At 34.2% G+C, this 19607-nt stretch overlaps 3 protein-coding genes across 5 annotated transcripts; all 3 read right to left on the bottom strand.

The window, feature by feature from the left end:
* Positions 1-2014: 2014 nt before the first annotated feature.
* On the bottom strand, positions 2015-8796 carry LOC137821098 (chromo domain-containing protein LHP1-like). Its single transcript, XM_068625522.1, has 6 exons — positions 8052-8796; positions 7900-7925; positions 7721-7807; positions 6999-7649; positions 2460-2520; positions 2015-2323 (listed from the first exon to the last, which is right to left on the bottom strand). Exons 1-6 carry the CDS (start codon positions 8241-8243, stop codon positions 2276-2278), a joined length of 1065 nt encoding a protein of 354 aa, XP_068481623.1. The 5' UTR covers positions 8244-8796; the 3' UTR covers positions 2015-2275.
* Positions 8797-9914: 1118 nt separating this feature from the next.
* Positions 9915-13532, bottom strand: LOC137821132 (uncharacterized). 3 transcript variants are annotated; one of them, XM_068625580.1, is made up of 5 exons: positions 13407-13532; positions 11156-11296; positions 10936-11054; positions 10700-10747; positions 10052-10285 (listed from the first exon to the last, which is right to left on the bottom strand). In XM_068625580.1, exons 2-5 carry the CDS (start codon positions 11250-11252, stop codon positions 10238-10240), a joined length of 312 nt encoding a protein of 103 aa, XP_068481681.1. In that variant the 5' UTR covers positions 11253-11296; positions 13407-13532; the 3' UTR covers positions 10052-10237. The 3 variants fall into 3 exon arrangements, 2 of the variants coding, with proteins under 2 accessions (XP_068481681.1, XP_068481680.1); XR_011082748.1 differs by lacking the exon at positions 13407-13532 and having other exon boundaries at positions 9915-10285; positions 10881-11054; positions 11156-11889; XM_068625579.1 differs by lacking the exon at positions 13407-13532 and having other exon boundaries at positions 11156-11380.
* Positions 13533-14354: 822 nt separating this feature from the next.
* On the bottom strand, positions 14355-19241 carry LOC137821131 (RNA polymerase sigma factor sigB). Its single transcript, XM_068625577.1, is given in 11 exon segments — positions 14355-14835; positions 14939-15139; positions 15242-15327; positions 15330-15354; positions 15466-15696; positions 16589-16778; positions 16780-16832; positions 16834-17153; positions 17156-17192; positions 18790-18947; positions 19031-19241. Coding segments are annotated over 11 exon segments (1746 nt in total). The 5' UTR covers positions 19194-19241; the 3' UTR covers positions 14355-14553.
* Positions 19242-19607: the final 366 nt, after the last annotated feature.

Below are 19607 nucleotides of genomic sequence, written 5' to 3'. Positions count from 1 at the left end.
CCAGATATGAAAATTCAGAACTCATAACTTTCGAATATGATCAAGGTTAAATGAAATATGAAAATGATCTTCCAGATTTCAAAATCCATAATGTATAAAAATGACTTCCGAATATTGAAATCCATAAGCAAATGTGTGAAAAGGGCATAATGAGATTTTAAAATTTCCGTTGGGTGCGAGTCAAAATTGATTGTGTGCAAGAAGCAATTGCCAAAGATGTATTCTAGAATTACTTTTTTTCACCCATTCTTTGGGGATTGAATCTCCCTGTACCCGATGATTTCAAACTGACACCCAATTGTAGATAGGAAAAGACTAAACTGCCCTTAATGAATTTAACATTAGGTTAAGTGAGATATGTGCACCCAACAGTTATATGTTCTGGATATTGTCATCCATAGGCACCTACTTGATTTCTGGATTTTTCCATCCATAGACATGTGTATGACTTCCAGATTTTTCCATCCATAAGCAGCTCTTTGACTTTCGGATTTTTTTTATCCATAGGCATCAATATTGGATTTCAAATAAATCCATCCATAAACACAACAATGTGTTCCAAATATTGTCATCCGTAGGGACCATTGTGTGTGTAGGATACATGCTTCAATGCACATAAATGCATCACAAATGAAATGAAGCTTTCATGAATTATGTTGTAAAATAATCATCTTATTGATCGAATCCCAACAAAAACATAAATCCCCCATGAAATTTTGAAAAATTCTCTTTATGTTGATTATGTCATAAATGATATGGCCAGAGCACTTTATCCTGGCGCTTGTATTGAATAGTACATGTCTTGATTTAGATTTGTATCACATCCATATGTAATTCATGCGGAGGATGATGAGCGTCTTCTACTGGTACCCTCAGATGCACGTGGCCACGGAGCACATTCTGAGGAGTCACATCCTGAACATCCTACTCTGGTATGCTTGTAACTTTATTAACGTGTTAATTTGTGTTATCTTTCTCTAATACTATGACATTCATGCTTGTAGGGTATTTGTCGTAGAATTACATAGACATTGCAACCATTATCTAATCATGGTGATGTCATGGAGAGCAACCCTGTTTGTGAAGGAATACAAGCAGCCATTATGTTAGCACGGAGCGACTGATGATAGAGTTGTATATGTTAGGAGACATTCACGTAGGAATGATCGAGCATGTATTAGGATTCTTTTTTATGTAATATTTTTATCCATGACAATGTATTTGAACCTTATCTATATTATTGAATGTGGATTTTAGTATTGTTATTTACAGTGTTTTGGGATATTAAGTTATGAGCATTTAAAAAAATTCATGTACTGCTTTTATCTATAACATATATATGTTCTGGAAATTGCCATCAATAGGCACCTGCTTGACTTTCGGATTTTTCCATCCATAAACACGTGTATGACTTCCAGATTTTTTCATCCATAAGCAGTTTTATGACTTCCAGATGTTTTTATCCATAAGCACCAATATTGGGTTCCGGATAAATCCATTCATAAGCATCAATATTAGGTTCCGGATAAATCCATCCATAGGCACCAAAGACAATGGCATAGTTGGATTTTAAAAACTTCGTCGGGTGCAGGAAGCAATTGATTGGGTGCAGGATGTAATTGCCTTCTTTGCACTTCTGATAAAAGGAAAGGATATAATATATTGAAAAAAAAAATTTAGGGGTGCAGATGACTTGTACTTGGTGCAGGAAGAAAAAGCAGCCTGCATGGCATCCCTTTCTCACAGCCACACAGTCACGGTTGTAATGCTTGGCTACTTTGATTTCCCCAAAAGCAGGGCTAAGAAAAAAAAAAGATTATTCCACTTCCGGATTTCTTCTATCTGGTACTTATAAAGGAATAATATAATAATAGGATAAAAATTTAGATCATGTTCAATTACTTCAGATATAACAATGTCTAGTTATTAAAAATACTCACACCAAAGATAACTATAAATGTCACCATAACTATTTTGGTGTCTCAGTCTTGGACATGTTAGTGAGTCATAAAGAGGATAGAATGGATAGTAGAATATTTAGATTAAAGAGGTTTCAAAATACTTGAAATACAATTTCCTAGCCGTGTACGTGTCTAATACCCATGCAGGCAGGCATTGAAAACAATTGGTCTAATGGTTGTATCATCATACACTAACCAAAAAGCATTACCTTTACGATCCGCTGCATCTACAAAACTACATTGTTATCACTAACGACAAACAAAGGAAGATCTACCATACCTGCACAAGGAAGTTGCTTCATTACCCTGTTCAGTTACAATGTAGGACTATACCGGAGATGCAACTCATAGAAATTAATCAGCTGAAAAATTAAGAAAATCATTAGCTTTAGGTAAAAATGAAGGCCAAAGCAACATTTTCAAAAAATATTAAAGCCATGAGAAATTGACTATGAAATAAACAATTCAATCTAACTCTGCTGTGAGATTGAGGATTACCAGAAGTGGATTGTATGCCTTGAGATATCTGTTATTCACCATCACTTCTGTTCCATCAGACCTGTTATGTTAATCAGGTAAGCTGTTATGTGAAGAAGCATGCAGTATGATTATGGAAAATAATCCAGTTTGTTTCAAATTCCATAAAAGACTTGGATAAGATACAAACTTAGTAAAGGAAATGAAGTTCAAGATTCATAAAATCGGGTAATGTTATGCCAAAATCACTTTTCACTGGCTACTTTTGTGGACGCCTGGTATTTCATTTAAACAATGGCTTTGGCTTGTTTCTTTAACTTGGGAATTAGTACCAACATCATATTACAAGTTTTTTTTTTTTTTGAAAATTGAAAAAACAAAAGTTTTATTGATAAAAACCTCATAACTCAATAGGAAATTACAAAGAAATCAACAAAAAAGGTTTAATCTTCCATTCGGAGGCAAAACAAAAGAATTACAAAGAAGAAAATAAACTAAGAAACCCTTTGAAGCTTCCTCAACATCATATTATATTACAAGTTTGCAGTGCTCCCATATTCCAAAGTTCATCATCCCGTGGATCTGGTATGCGATGGGATCATTTTATTGCATCCCCGTGATGTTTGTCTGAGTTTCTTCAATGGACTCTCTATGACAGATGTACAAGGGGTCTAAACAGCTTTAATGTTTCTATCTTCTAAATTTCGTGGAACAGTTAAATGTTTTAATTTTCTTTCCTCAAATACTTTAGATCTGTGCTTAGCATGCCTTCTATTTTTTCATAGACATTCTATTTTTCAATAATATTTATCCTTTCATATGCAAAGAACAGTACATAGCTAACATGTCCCTAACTGGCCAAGAATATAGCCAGAATGCTTCTTACAAGACTGTCAATCCAACGCCTTTGAATTAGCTTTAAGGGTTGAATTAATGTGATATTTAAGTCTATCCAGTCTTAATTTTCGGTCACCTACACATGTCCAATTTTCGAAACTCCATGTTCCAAATGTCTAGTTTAGTCTAGGCATGAAAGGAGTGTGTTAAGATGCCCCACATTGACGAGGAATATGAGCAAACTCCTACTTCCGAGCTTGAATTATCCTCCCTTTTGAGCTAACTTTTGGGGTTATGCTATGCCCAGTCCATTTCTAAATAGTTGAGAGGAGGAGCCCTTATTAACATTTAAGACTCTTGATGTGCATTCCATGACACAAGTGGTTTACCATTGTAGCCTGTGAGTCTGTTTGGGTAAGTTTCTTCATAAGCACTCGAGAGAAGAAAAAAAATGAAATAAACATTTGCATAAGCTAAAGTTAGTTTTATACATGAGTTACAAAATATCTTTTAGAGAACCTAAGCTTCTACAGTTAACTTTTACATTAACTAATATTAACTTCTGAATAAATTCAATTCATCTTTTTACTTATTTTTCTAACTTAAAACTGTGCGTGTAGTTTACCTAAAGAAATCTTTATATTTGATAGTCTCAAAGTTGGGGATTGTTACATGTTTGAGATTAATAAAACTAATACTGAATCTTTAAGGAGCAGCTTAAAATATTAGGTTCAATCTTGCTAATCCCATTCTACTAATTAAAAAAAGGTTTAATTTTTGGGCAAGATATGTTCGAGCCCATATGCCTAGGGTGTCAAGGATGCATCAGAAAGAAAAAAAATCAATCACAAATTGGAAGGGTTTTAAACAAAAACCTTATATGACATTGTATGTAGACACACAAATCCACAAACAATTCACAGCAGTCTTACAAAATGGAAAAACACACCATCATGCCAATACTCTTTCCTGTAACCACACCACACCACACACAATTAGATAACTGTTACATAACTTCCCTATTGCAGTTTTACACATAACTGCCCAATTATTGATTCGGGACAGCTTATTACAGCATAAATTCATAACTATGCTACCCATATGATATAGCTTCACTATTATTTATTAATTCTGGTTTGTTATTTTCTTACTTCTCCTAGAGCAAATAAGTCATTTTTTCCGTAATTGCTATCTGCACAATCCAGAATTTAGCTCATATATTGACTATTGGTTGTAACATGAACCTTTAGCTAAACTAGAAAATAATGTGTTTGTTGCACATAAAAAAAGAATGAATATAAAATACTATTAAGAGACAAGTACAAAAAAGGAAATAAGTATATAAAATATAACAATAATATAATAGTAAATTCTCTAAAAAATTTGCCAAAGTGTCAATGTAATAGAAAAAAAAAATATAATGGTATAAATTAATGCAACATAATAGTCTGATGGTAAAAGTAAATGTTTCATTTTACTAAATACAATCCATTTTGTGATAATTTGTCTTTATGTGCACATGCTAGGCTCATAAGTTGTTTTTTTCCTAATTTGGTTTTCTTTAAGCTTTGCACGAAGATTGTTTTTTTTTATCATAGGATACTGTGTCACTTAGTTGTTAAGATGAATTTAAATTCTTAATAAATGTCCAAAGTTGTCTCTCCATAAATATGTTGTTTAATATGCTTCAATGTCTTATTTTAGAATTGCCTATGTCAAGTGAATGGTTTTCTTCAATTGATAATATTGTTTATTGTGTATGTTAATATGCATCTATTATTGATCTTCAATTGATAGTTTTGTGTCTATTGTTATCAATGTCATTAATGGTTGTACAAATTGTAAATATTTTCAGGTGTTTTCCGTTAGTGAATAGAACATTATTACTAAAATGTCAACTCTATCTCATTTTTCATAATTGTTACACTTTTAAACAGACAAAAACAACGTCTTTCTATAACCACACCTGACAATTAAGGTTTCTATGAATACATAATATACAAAGGGTTGCTCTCCCACTTAATTTATTTGTAGTTTGCAAAGTACAAATGATTGTTGATAAATACTCTCTCCTACCTAATTTTGGTTTGTGACTAATTATGAAAGAAATGGTGTGAGTATTTATTTAAGATAATATTGGAATAAAATTGAAATTATTGCATTTAAAGAAGTGAATTTGAAAAATTATCAAAAAGCTTAAATAACATATAAAGTGAAATGTAGGGAGTATTAAATTATCATTAAAAGGTACAATGATGACAAGTTAAGCCAAAATATAAAATATTAATGCTTTAGATTTACATATAATTATGACTAGATAATAATTCCCCTTCCTTTATACTAAAAAAGTAAACTTGTATTATACTCAAACAAAAACCTTAAGATAATAAATTTGTGAGTCTTTGGCACTAATATATTACTCAACTTGTTTATCTACACACAACATGGGACTGCAATCACTTTTGAACTCCAGCAAAATGTTTCATCAATTTAATAAAGGAAGTAATTAATCATGCAAATCTTAAGGTGGCCTATTTTATTAAGAGAAGAACCAGTATTCTTTCTCAAAGGAAAATAATAAAGAAATATGTCTTAAAACTAATTTAACAAAAAAGCATTTGGTTTATAACAAAAATTAGTTACTAAATAATAAAGGAAGTAAATGGTCACCTTGAAATGTACAAAATGTTGTATCAATTTTAATAAAGTAAATGATCATGCAAATCTTAATTGCTGGTCTATTTGGTTAAGAGAAAGAAAGAACCAATATTATCTCTCAAAAGATAAAAATAAAGAAAATATGTCTTAAAACTAAGTTAATAAAAAAGCATTTTCATTACAATTGCATAATAACAAAAATTAGTTAATAATCAAGATTATTAAACAAACCATCTTGAATACTAATGAAAAAATTGATCAATCACACCAAACATGTCAGTGTTAGGTGGAGTAATGACATAGTCAAAGTGAAATTACAAGAAATAAGATGACTCGAACTGGCCGAATATGTTGAGCACACACCAGCTCAGTTTAGTCAAAGTACCAATTTCCAAGGACAAACAATACACCAACAGCTTTTGATATCTTCTCATTGAATCATATAGGTTCTTACTAAAGCAAACAGTTTTAATAGAATTGAATGACGAGGTAATTGCAAAACAGCTTACTTATATAATAGAGGCTTAAGATATCTTTTAGTTAAAAGTATTCCCATTTCGATACTAAATGCTGTTATGTGAGGCATTGAATTCTAAATGAACTTGCTATTACGGTGTCATCTGATGCACAAATAAACTAGAGGACTATACAACTGACCTGGCAGAATCACGTCCCACACAGTTTAGTTTAAGTTTTGATAACTATGATCACAAGTGATCGAACCCTTCAGCAATGTAGAATAAATTTTGAGTAAGACTGAACTTTGGTACTTCAATAATTCTACTCATTCCATTCACTAGTCAGTTGTTTGAGGTTTTTGTTTTTTATTTCGTAAACCAATTGCTCATTATTTGAGAGAAAAATCATATCCAATTGAAGACATAGTTATCCCCGTTTCAAAAGTGACAAACTAAACCATGAAATCCAAAACCTTTAAATTATAAATATCAATTTAGTTAGTAAACTTATTCATAATGAAAATAAATACAAATATATTTTTTAATCAAAAGTGGAAGTGTGCATGCGAAACCATAAAATTTGGAGTTGTTGAGTTAAGTGACAAACCTCATGGCCATAAATGTCACTAAAACATCCTGCATATTGTCGGATAAAGAAGATGAATAACCTATTGGCTTCAAAATCTTGACAATATTGCAGGCACTTTTAGCATCATCCATCTTCACAGGACTATCATTCCCCACACAACCAGCGGTTCTCGTGCAGCCTGGTTCAACTGCACCAACAGGCAAGCTGACTGCATTCTGAGCATCAACAGGCTTCCCTGCATCTGTCTCTCTCTTGAAGCTCTTGACAGAACCAGATTTTCTCCTTTTTGCTCCTCTACAGCACCCAGTTTGAGTTGGTTCCGCGCAATCCAGGTGACCACCATTGGCACTTGAAACCTTAGGTTGCCGGAAATGCATTCCAAGGTTATCTAGCTCAAGGGCAGTGTTTGTTGTTGCCTTAAGTTCACTGAGCTTTGGATCATAATCATTTTGGTGGTGTTCTGGAAAGGCATTTACATTGGTTGGTTGGGGTTGAGGAAGGGTGGTAGGATGAGGTTGGTGAGGGAAGATGGGAGTTTGAGAATGGGGATTGTGAGTTGGAAAATGTCTAAGGCTGTAAGAAGTGGTACAACGTTGGGGGTGATTCTTGACCTTGGTGTGATGAACGACATCCTTGCGCTTGCGCTTGCGAACTGTTCCTGACTTGAGACTTGCAAAGAAATAAGAAATGTAATGAGAGATGAACGATGAATATAGGGTAGAAGAAGAATAGGCAGCTACCTGTCCTCAAAAGCGTGAAGAAGATCAGGAACGGACTGTAGATTTTCAAGAGGCTCCCAGGTGTTGGCAGTCTCAGGCCATCCACGCCTGCCAATCACAGTTTCACAACCTCACTCACATGAATCGCATCTATTACGTTACCATGTTAACAAGTAAAGTAAATTAAAGCAAAAACTCACCATTTTATTAGGTACTGGAGCTGACCCTATTATATTCATTGAATCGCATCACCATTTGCAACATCCACCGTCACAACTCAGAAGAAGAATAGAATAGAAGCATATAAAGTGAACAAAAAGAGTAATAATTATTAGTTGGTTGATTTTGTTACCTTGCGTACCCTCTTACGGCGTATGGTTTCGATTTCATAGAAGCCGTCGCCGAGGTTGGGGTTGGGGTTGGGAGGCACGAGGGTTTGTTCTCCATTGTCATTGTGTTTGTGAAAGAGAAGAATAGCAGAGGATGGAGGTGATGAAGATGGTTCGTTGGTTACTGAAATAGAAGTACAAGTTGTGTTCTTCATTGCATTTTCTATCTTTTCTTTTCTTTGCCAAAACCCAACACCGCTACTTCTGCTCTTTCCCCTCTTCTTCTTCCCATCCAAATCAACCCATCTAATGGGACCCAACACCACCCTCTTCTATTCATTTACTTTCCAATAAAAACATTACTAATTACGCATTCCAATAATTATAACTATTTAATTGTTTATAACTTACATGTTCTTTTTCAGTCCATTACCTATTTAATTGATTTCTTTGCCTCTTTCTTTCTCCTGCTCCTGTTCTTCACCTGTTTTCTCTTTTCCTTCTACGGCTTAGGATAGTCTCAAAACATTTAATCATTCTAAAGTATTTAATGTATAAATCTGAAATGAACCATAAAAAGCAAGTACATTGTTTCGTACTTTGCCTGTGCCTCTGTAGATTTCACATATTCGAAGCTAACCAATGGCTTCAGTCAGTATTTGTCTCCTGACAAAACCAAAACAACACAATGCAAAGAAACTTTAAATCTGTTAAATTCCTGCATGGCTGTTAGTAACTTACTGTCAAAATACATCTATTTTTCCGTTCACCTTTCCATGTGGGACTGCTGTATTCACTTTATAATACACTCAATTCTCTCATCGGTAGCATATATTCGCAATCGTTGAATTTGAAGGACAGAGTTATTATTTAACGTTAATAGTGGCATTTTAAATAATAGTACGTACGGAAATTTTACAGAATAAACTTACAAATACAAGTATTTAATATAATTTGAGTTGGGAACAGATTTTAAAATTTTGAGTACACGAAACAACAGTGATGACAACGTCTATAATCAATAAATAAACTTTCATTCCTCTTGTTTTTCGTAATTTCTTGTCTCCAGTCTACTTGATTATGAATGTAAGGATGAATTGTTTGGAGCGAAGAAGATGGTGAAATAGAGCTCGGAGTGATGAAGGAAACTCTTAATAAAAGAATATATAATAAGATTCACCACGGTTATGCAATTAGTAAAGTCAGTTGTGTACTCTTTTAAGAGGAAAGATGGTTTGATTTGATGGATTTAAGAGAGTAGAGAATAGAGATATGAATGAATTGCGGACAGGTCAACTTTCTACCATGAAAATTGTGTATCCAATACCTTTACCCATCAATTTTCATCAAACTAGACTACAAAAAATTTGTCAGGGAAACAACAAATAGAAGGGATTGTCCAAATCACAAACTTCATCGTTTTTTGGTTAACCTAACCATAAAACTTGACAAATTTAAAATCTTCAAATTATTGACTTGAAGATCTTTTGCTTTATATTTCAGGTACTGTGTCTTTAAGAACATTTTGTCAAATCTGAGAGTGTTTAGGTGCATTAGAAATTAGGCTTATTATTTTCTGATAACTTGCAGGAAGAAGAGGGAAATAATGCTGCTTATTTTGTTATTTTATAATAGATATGTTTTAGTGGGGAAAGTGGTTTTCTGCAGTCTCATTGAAAGAGAATAATTTGAGTAAGCATATGCATGGAGGACTGGGAAACTGTCGAGCTGATCAAACCAGATAGGAGTTTATACTTTTTTTTGCATATTCTGCCTGCCACGTTTCATCGGGTGGTTGTCAGATTTCCTTAGGAGTTAAACGCAAAATAGGAAATTTTTTTGAGTACATAAATCTAAATTCTTACTTCCAAAATGACAAACCAAGATGGCATGAAAAATTAAATTGAGCATCACTCGGATATGGAGTCCCTCAGATGGGCGAAATTACACCCAACTTATGATGGTCCATTGCACTGTTTCTGCTACCCGCAATACATACACATGTAAGGAAAAAAGAAAAGAAAAAAAAATGGAAATATTATATTGGAAAGCCACTATCATCATGTCATGCCTTAAAAATAGAATAACAGTGGAAGGCATGAGCATGGAACATCTAAAAATTGGGTTTGTATGGGGGAATAGTGGAGCATAGCATAGTATGTACAAGAACAAAAATATCCAGCTCTCTAACCAGACTTCAATCCTTATTTTATGTGCAATCTGATTTTTTCCGTTTAGCAGCAACTCGTGGTCGTAGCTGTATGAGCATGTAAGTAGGTAAACTTTCGTAAGCAAATGCAATATAGTAGTATGGGAGGGGGGAAATTGAAAAGCAAAAATGATATGGACTGTGTTTCAGCATGTAAACAAAAACTTCCATGGAATGACGAGAGGTATATGACTGCCATGAGGGCCATAAGAGGATGATTGGCCAACAAATAGTCTATATTCAATATTTCTATAACTTCTTTTACTAGGATGCATTTTAAAAGCCTTTGCCTTTGTCCTTGTCCCTTACTAATCAAACCAATTCAAGTCTCGTTAAATTATTAACCCTAATTTAATTAGCACACAAAACAGAAGTATAAACCAAGAAACGCAAACTGTCAATCAATCACCAAATATTCCTTTGACATAAAATACAACAATAAAAGTTATGCAGTTTGCATACCACTTCCACATACTTCAGTTGCTTCAATACTTGATCTGTTTCAAGCTCCTGCAGCAAGGAAATAGGGGAAACGGATAAGATTCAATGAAAGATGATAATATCTGCAGTGATCAAAATAAATGATTTAACATGATATTTTGTTTTGTGTAATTTATGATAAGAATACACTGAGCTATAAGACCTTGTCCTAATCAATATTCATATCGAACACATTATACTAGCAGTTGATGTCTGACCAAAGCTTGAGCAGTAAGGATCATCAGCATGACTTTTATTTTCCTCCACTGGTTCAGCTTTTCTACGCCAGTCAAGAGGGTACCTATTGCATTTGAGACACACCTGCCAAGTTTCACCACTAGGCATCCGGTCACAAAGAACATCTTTCCCATAATCAGATACATAACATAGACCAGCTTCAACTGAACTAAGGAGAGAAGTTTGTATTAACATTATCACCTGAAGCAAATTCAGAAAAAATGTTGTATATTGCTACAGAGCCCCAGAGATAGAGAGTCGAGACAATCAAGTTTTCGTGTTTCGAATTAAAGATCATTGAGTTGTTGGAAGCATGTCCATCAATCTCATCTAGTCAACACACTAATGGCCACTTGGTTTTAAAATCACGAACAGAAGTAGGAAAAAAATATAAGAAACAGGTATGGGCAAAAACAGACATCCTATCATACATATACAGACATAGCTGTCTGTTTTTGGCATTAAAACAACATTGAAGCAATTTTTCAATAACTGTAAATTTGAAAGGTTCAAAATATCAGGATGAAGGCCAACAGCATCCTACAAACTAAATCAATGCCGTCTTCATTGACCTGAAAAATACATGTCAGCACAACACAGTATAAACATTGCAATGAATCATTTGAAGACAAACCCAATTATAGATGTTAAATTTTCTAACCAGACCATAAAACCAGATCACCAGCACTTGGGAAACTCTCCCTTAGCTAGCTGTCAAGGGAGAACCAAAGACTTAAATATCCCATCAGACATCGTATTCTACTAACATTCCACAAGATTTCACTCAACCTTTTGTTCGCCACTTTGTAGGATGCTCTTTTGGACACACTAGCAACTAGCTCTCATAGTAAATAACAAGCAAAGCAACCAAACACTTGGAAAACCCTCCCAAAAAATGTCAAAAGGGAGAGAATGAAGCAGTAAAAAAGTCCATCGAGCAGCCACACAACTCGATGTCGATTTAAACACCTCATAATATCCAAGCCCTTGTTAAAAAACCCATTTATTTTTAAGTTCTTTAAGAGATTAACCTCATGGCATACACATTAAGCCCGTAATAATTCTTTATTCATAATTCCTTCATTTATTTATATAAACAGAGAACTATTATGAAAGAAGGGGAAGATAGAAATGCAACAGGATAAGGAAACCTCAAAACTAAACAAAATAAGAACAAAAAACACTTAGTACATTATACATGTAACACAACGCAAAAATCTCAGTTTATATCTACCAAAGAAAAGACCTTCATTAAAATACCACAAGTTAAGTGAACTACTTGACTCCAAATGAACTCAAGAAGCAACATTTGACCAAAAAAAATTAGAATTTCTGCAAACCACATCCACCAAACAGTACTAAATTGAGAATGACGTCAAAGCCTTCCAGTATCTCTATTTATTGATTACAAAACTTCTAGAATTAACACATAGTAACTTCTGATGAAGGGGAAGTCCTGAGAAAGCAGTGTAGAAACAAATAAGAAGCACTTTCATGACTCAATTTGCATATGACACAATGATAAGGAGAAAAAGCTGTTATACATATTTGAATTTTAAATAAATACTTGGTATAGTTTAATTTAGTCAGTTTAGAACAGCAATCAGAACAAAAGAATTAACCCATAAGAGCAACTGATTTTCAAGTTGGCTGGTCTTGGAAGGAAAGAATTACTAGATGAAGTGAGAATCTGGAAGTAAGATTTGGAAGAAAATAAATCTGATTGCTGGTCTGGATTTGGAGTGATATGGGTTGAATTCGGAAGACAAAAATGGACAGTAATTCAGAGAATTACCTATCATGCAAATTTCTGAGTAAAGATTCCCCACAATACAGTAGAATTTGATGAAGTAAAAATATGAACTTAGCTTTATACTTAGAGAAAGAAAAAAGGAGGTTTGTGGAGGGTAAAATCACCATAAAAGAGGTATAAAATATATATAATCTACACAGAATGCCCATATAACTGGTAGTAGGCTGAAAAAATATCTCGTCCAAATTATAAAATACAACTTATAAGCTCTTATTACAAAGTGGACTCCCACTTATATACAATGAAATGTCCTAATCTCTAGTCGATGTGGGATCTCCAACACACCCCCTCACACCGAGACTGCCAACTCGTGCGTGGGACTATATATTATGGGTGGTCCGACAGCGACCCGATAGCGGGTGGCCTGATAAGGCCAACAAATACTCGCTAGGATAGGCTCGAAATGGCTCTGATACCATATTACAAAGTGGACTTTAAGCCTAACTCAACCCTATAAAACCGGCTCATGAGGTGAGGTTTGCACCCACTTATATACAATGAAATGTCCTAATCTCTAGTCGATGTGGGATCTCCAACAGCTCTGTATTAAGCTTTTAGATGGAGGGTGTAGATAAAGAGAAGTGTGGAGGGTAACTTGCCTTGTTTAGATGTTTAAGTAATGAAAAGAGGAAGACTTACAAGTGTAGAGGAATTACATCTTCCTGCCAACCCCGCTAATTCAAGAGGGAAACTTTACCCCTTGAAGTCATCCATCCATGTAAGGTTTTAAATCACAAATTTCACCTCCTAGTCTCACTCCTTACCTCCCATCCAACAACAAATTTTTTGTTCTACTAGGACAAGTTTGGCTTTCATGAATTAGACAACACCATTAAACTAGGTTAATGACTCTTATAAAGTGGACTTAGACCTAACTCAACCTTACAAAACCAACTTGTAAGATGAGGATTACTCACACTTATATATTGTATTTTGACTTTGTCCCTGGTCAATGAGGGACTTTGGTTATTCCAAATAAGGACAAACTCTCAAAGAAATTATTCATCTTAAAATTCCTCTTGAAAAAATTCTCCAATGTCCTTGGTCTCTCTCTTTGACTCGCCCCCTATTCATGGGATTAAAAACCATGCAATGTCTTCACTGATGTCTCCATTGACCTTCTTTGTACATTACCAAACCATCTTAAACGACGATTGTCGTTTCCTCAATCAATATCACACCAATATCTCCTTGTATAGAACCCTTTTGTATCTTGTCCTTTCTTATGTGACCACCACACATCCACCTTAAAAATATCCCTTTTGCAACTCCCAAAATTTTTCTGCTGCTGTCCCTTTAAAGCCTAACAATCACTACCATAGAGTATAGTTAGACGTGTAGCAATACAATAAAATTCAACTTTGAGCACAGCAACTAATTTACAATCACAAATAACTTTTTATCCCTTTCTCCATTATAGCCATCGCATTTGTATCCTGCGTGTGACAACCTCATTAATTTCCCCATCATTTTATATCATAGATGCATATTAACATACACAATAAACAATGTTATCAATTGAAGAAAACCATTCACTTAACATTAGGCAATTCTAAAATAAGACATTCAAGCATATTAAACAACATATTTATGGAGAGACAACTTTGGACATTTATTAAGAATTTAAGTTCATATTAACAACTGAGTGACACAGTATCCTATGATAAAAAAAAAATCTTCGTGCAAAGCTTAAAGAAAACCAAATTACGAAAAAACAACTTATGAGCCTAGCATGTGCACATGAAGACAAATTAATACAGCGGTTTAACATCAATATTTGGTAGGGTTATGGAACCAAATACTGCTGGAAATGTTTGGTTCTCTTCTTGTTCTTAAGCTTCTTAAAAGCACTTGACTCAATTAGCCTAATTCTCTCCCTGCTCACACCCATCATCTCCCCGATCTCTTGCAGGGTCTTCGTCCTTCCATCATCCATGCCAAATCTCCATCTTACCACCTGTCTCTCCCTTGAAGTAAGACTGTCCAGTGCCTCTTGCAGGTCCTTCTTCATGAATTGCTTAAGGAGCTGTTCTTCAGTTGTTTCGGCATCAGGATCAGAAATTATTTCCTGGCAAAAAAAAATACACAAGTTTCACCAAAATAAACATCATATGAAAGAAAAGAGTTTTTTTTTTTTCTTAAGCGCAAATTTGAACAAGATTAGGACAGACTGAAGGTTTAAGATTTTGGTTGATTCCAATCTTCTGTTCCAGATATCTGGGAGCTTTTGGAGTAAAAAATACAGCAGTAAGCCTCTTCATAGACAACCCAGCTGCTTCAGCAACTTCTTCATCATCAGGCTGTCTTCCATTTTCACTGTACAGTTGTTTTCTTGCCTCCTTCACTCTGTAAGTCGCCTCCACCATGTAGAACTCTCAAAACAAAAGTATTACAATCATAAAGTCCCTTATAAACATTAGAGTAATTTCAACTCCTAACAAATTTTAGCTTGTGATTTTTCACATAATACTCACTGGCAAGCGAATAGTTCTTGACTGATCAGAAAGTGATTTCCGAACAGCCTGTTTAATCCACCAATGAGCATAGGTGGAGAATTTGAGCCTTTTACAAGGCCTCGACATCCTTCCTGTAAACCAATGACAAATACTAAAACAATTTATTACTGGAACAGTTACAGCTGCCATGTTTTCCACCATCACTAATTATTTAAGCAAAAATCAAACAGGTGAGAATGTACCTGGACAAGATCTTGCAAATTCATCCCAGATCCCTGATAACTCTTTGCAATTGATATGACAAATCTTATATTGTTTTTAATCATTTTGTCTTTGCAAAATCTACCATGACTTAAACATTTCCTAAGTGTCTTCTGGTCTACCCCTGCCACTGCAGCCCATTGAGCAAATGTGCGCAGACCACCACATCTTTCTACAAGATCGTCCTGGAGTCTTTCAAGCTTTAGAAGGTCCTGAATTGTATTGGCAGAAGAATGGGCAAATGAACTATTAGACAATAAAAGCAAAATAGTAAAATTATACACATTAATCAGAAAAAAACTATGCTGGCTTTACAACCTCAAGTATTAAAATCACCTAAATTATATAATCTCCTGATTCACTGTGATTAAATTAACATTTGCTAACTTGTAACGTTCCCATTCCAGATGGTCCTGAACTAAAAATCTTTTATGATTAATACATCTGAACAAGCTGAGTTGAAATGGTTAAATGAATAATTTGCTGACTTCCTTGTAACACTCTTTTTCCTTTCTGGATGATTCTCAACCCTAAGAATGTCCAACCAACCAGTAAGAAGAATCTTGAAGAGCATCCTCCCAACCAAAAAACATAAAAACTCCATACTTAAGTATATAATAAAGGTGTGTGAATAATGTACAGCCCTCTCAGCCCATAATTACGAAAAAAGTGTAAGATAATGTCAAGTAAATGTGAGAAATTACTCTTTTATATACAACTCTAGGAAAACATAATGATCATAATGAGGTGGAAATTTAAATTTATGAGTTTCCATTTTAAGCACACGTAGGATAAAATAGGAAGAAACATTGAAGCAGCCAGCTCAGAGAAAATATATTTAAATGGTATCTTTTGAAGCAAAAGACTAAGTGTTGTGGTAAGTGGTGCTGGAAATAACAAGCCAGATAAATGAGGATTGTCTCAAATGAAGAATGACAAATATTGATTTCACAAAATCACAAGATCAGCATACACTGTGAAGCTTTTATACTGATTATTAGCTGATTCAGGAGCATATCAACAATCAAGGGAGTTAAGTGCATGGATGATTCTACACCACGTGGCCCTAAAATACTAATAACGTCACTAACACACAAATTCCACCTGTATTCCTTCTGACAACTTGATTTCTTCAGTTGAGGTGAGAAGCCTAGAAGTAGTGGTTGTTGTTCTTAAGTAACGAAGTGGATCTGAATAATCTACTTCTTGCATGGAAACACGCTTTCTTCTTCTGGAGGAGCCAGGCTTAAAAGATGCAACATTTGTGGAAGCCTTCTCTGCTGCTCTGACTCTTAGCTTTTCTTTCTGGTTGGCGCCTTGATCTTACAGCTATACTGTTGGAATTTGGAAAGCTGTTCCTGCAGGCTCTCAAGTTCCTCATGGGAAGGTTCTACATAAGATTCCTCTTCGCTGGGGCTTAGGTCAACACCTTCCATCATTTCTGCTCCAGCACCCATGGATTCCCCTGCTACACAACCTACCACATCCATATGTTGAAACCATTTGAGAAACAAATCATCAGATTTGAAAGAAACATGGGATCTATACTCTGCTTCTGCTTGGGGCTTCTTTTTTACTAGTAAAGCAACATCCTTTGCAACCTTCACAGCTTCTTTAGCAAGAGCAAGGGCTTCAGATGCAGCAGTAGCTATTACAGCCTCTTCATTATAAGAAGCAATTCCGTAGATAAGGTTGATTTAAAGTTTGCCTGCTTAAAGGCATAAATATGTTTAGTTCCTGGGTAAGTTTGACATGTCTAATTTTTTTTTCATGGACAAAAGCTATAAAACCCAAAAGTAATTGATCCAAAAACAAAAAGTACAAGCACTATTGAAATTTGCAAAATAAAAGGTAGAGAAGAAAGTTTAAAAGAAGCCAAATGGGAAACTATAATAGTTCCTACTTATGTATTGGTTGACAATGGAAACAGGATGAATATAGCGTCTAAGAGAGATCAAGGAACTATATTTACTATTTCGGAAGGAAGAAAGTTTGGGAATAGGGGATAAAGTTGTCCTATTACAAAATCAGAGAATGAATGAAGGCCAACCAGCCCCAAGACCATTTTTTATCATGGGAAAGGCAATTGAATCTTACCTATCATCCTTCACATGGCTATCTCTAGGAATTCTGGGAATTCTTGGAATTCTTGAGTCTAGGGCAAAATTTATGTCTGAGGCATAATCTAATGCAACTCATTAATCATATTTTATTTTTCAAGCTCTTTCTAAGCAACAAAATTATAAACCAAAGGTTTATAATAGAAGAATTTGGATATTTTACTTATAAATAATATGGCTAGCCCATTTGAGCTATCTTACAATTAGTTTATCTCAAATACAATTTAAGCAATTTTAATTTTGAACAACTTTATTTTGTTAGCACTTCTAACAATACTTTCCATTCTAAAAGTAGATCAAGACCATCAATGTCAAAAGGTTCACCAAAACTTCAAATATTTTCAAGATTGATACAATATTTTAGCAAGTCATCATCATGCAAAGTTTTAAATCGCTGTATTTCAAATGAAAATCAAAGAGTTAAATATTCTAAAAAAAATCAAAACATCTTTCAATAGAAGCAATATATTGATATGTTATGTATATAACACAACTGTTATGGCAAAAGATGAGGACAAAACAAAAAACACAAAAAGCAAAAGAAGTACATGATTTGGCTAATGTGACCTACGTCCACACACAATCAGAGAAATTATATTTCTTACACAGAAAACAAACAGAAGAGTTACAAAATTTACAATGAATGACACTACTTTTTTTACTCTAAACTGCAACTCAATAAACCAGTTCACAATCAAGGAAACACATAACGGTACCCCTATTAACAAAATCATTTTCCTCATAACTTGAGTGGTACGACCTTTTAATGATATACAGCAACATCTACATTACATAATATTACTGAAGGAATTAACAACAAACAATATATCATATCACACAAAATTGATTACCTAATTATACAAGTTGGCAATAAATAACTTTTTTTTAAAATATAAAAAAAAATGGGGAGCCTTGTGTGACTGGAGTTCTTTGGGGACTGCCTCAATTGCCTTAAACCAACTAACCTTCATTGGAAGTAAAAATTCAATTATAGTAACGAAATGATGATAAATATTTATGCAACCCTAAAGAATAGAAGTTGAGCACGCTGTGGTAACCTGCACTTGAACATTGCTATTACCAACCAGACATAGGGTAAAATTACGAGATTCCCAATACAAAGTCTAGGTAAAATTGATTAGCTATTGAGTTTTAATATAAAAAAGATGGTTGTAGAAGTGTAACCTGCGTGGGAGGGGCAACAGCTGTGACATAGGGCCAAGACGTGTTTGGATCAGAAGAAGCATCCAATGCCAACTTCTTTTCCAAATTAAACAGAGTTGAAGAAGATGTGGCGAACAAGAGACATTGAGGCTGGAAACAGAAATTTGTTCTTGTTCTTGCTGCAAAAATCGGGGGACAAAACAGGAGTGAGAGAGAATAAAAGGCAATTGAGAATGAGAGAGAGAAAAGAGAAAGCGGTTACATAGATGGATAGGAAGAACATAGGGATGATTCTTGAAAGCGTCGAGGTGGCAATTGAAGTGCGGCGTTGTTGAAGAAGATGAAGACGAAGAAGAAGAAGTGAGAACAACGAGTGTTTGTGACAAAACACAACAGAAATTGAGGATAACCCTCGGCTCAAGCATCCTCACAACAACACAAATCTTTCGTCTTTCGCTTATTTTCTTACCACCCTTTCAATTTCTTAATATTCACCAAAAACTATTTCTCCCTTTTTGTTAAATTACTTTTATCACATTTTTTAAAATTAAATAAAATATTGGACAACATTGATGTTTATTTATTTTCTTATTTTATTATATTCTTATAATGTTTTATCTCATCCTATCATGTTCCAACCATCAAACAAAAATGCAGATTTATTTTAAATAAATATGATGATGTAATAATTTGTTTTAAATGAAAATAATAAAATGAAAGGAGACTGGGTACTAGTTATTAATAAGAATATTTCAAACAATAATGGGAAGAATGTAGAAAAAATACTTTTAAGATGAAAATAACATTATAATTCAATATGGGTCAAACACAAGTATAAA

This window comes from Phaseolus vulgaris, chromosome 9 (assembly GCF_000499845.2).
Source record: "Phaseolus vulgaris cultivar G19833 chromosome 9, P. vulgaris v2.0, whole genome shotgun sequence".
In the NCBI taxonomy this organism is placed as follows: domain Eukaryota; kingdom Viridiplantae; phylum Streptophyta; class Magnoliopsida; order Fabales; family Fabaceae; genus Phaseolus; species Phaseolus vulgaris.
This window is presented reverse-complemented; position numbering and strand designations above follow the sequence as displayed.

Excerpts from the sequence above, each read along its gene's own strand:
- LOC137821098 (XM_068625522.1), bottom strand. The coding sequence starts at position 8,243 with ATGAAGAACACAACTTGTACTTCTATTTCAGTAACCAACGAACCATCT. Across the intron at positions 7,926-8,051 it reads GCCGTAAGAGGGTACGCAAG|GGTCAGCTCCAGTACCTAAT; the intron begins GTAACAAAATCA and ends TGAATATAATAG. Across the intron at positions 7,650-7,720 it reads CTTCACGCTTTTGAGGACAG|TCTCAAGTCAGGAACAGTTC; the intron begins GTAGCTGCCTAT and ends TTTCTTTGCAAG.
- LOC137821132 (XM_068625580.1), bottom strand. The coding sequence starts at position 11,252 with ATGATCTTTAATTCGAAACACGAAAACTTGATTGTCTCGACTCTCTAT. Across the intron at positions 10,748-10,935 it reads TCCTTACTGCTCAAGCTTTG|GAGCTTGAAACAGATCAAGT; the intron begins GTCAGACATCAA and ends TCCTTGCTGCAG. Across the intron at positions 10,286-10,699 it reads AACTGAAGTATGTGGAAGTG|CTACGACCACGAGTTGCTGC; the intron begins GTATGCAAACTG and ends ATGCTCATACAG.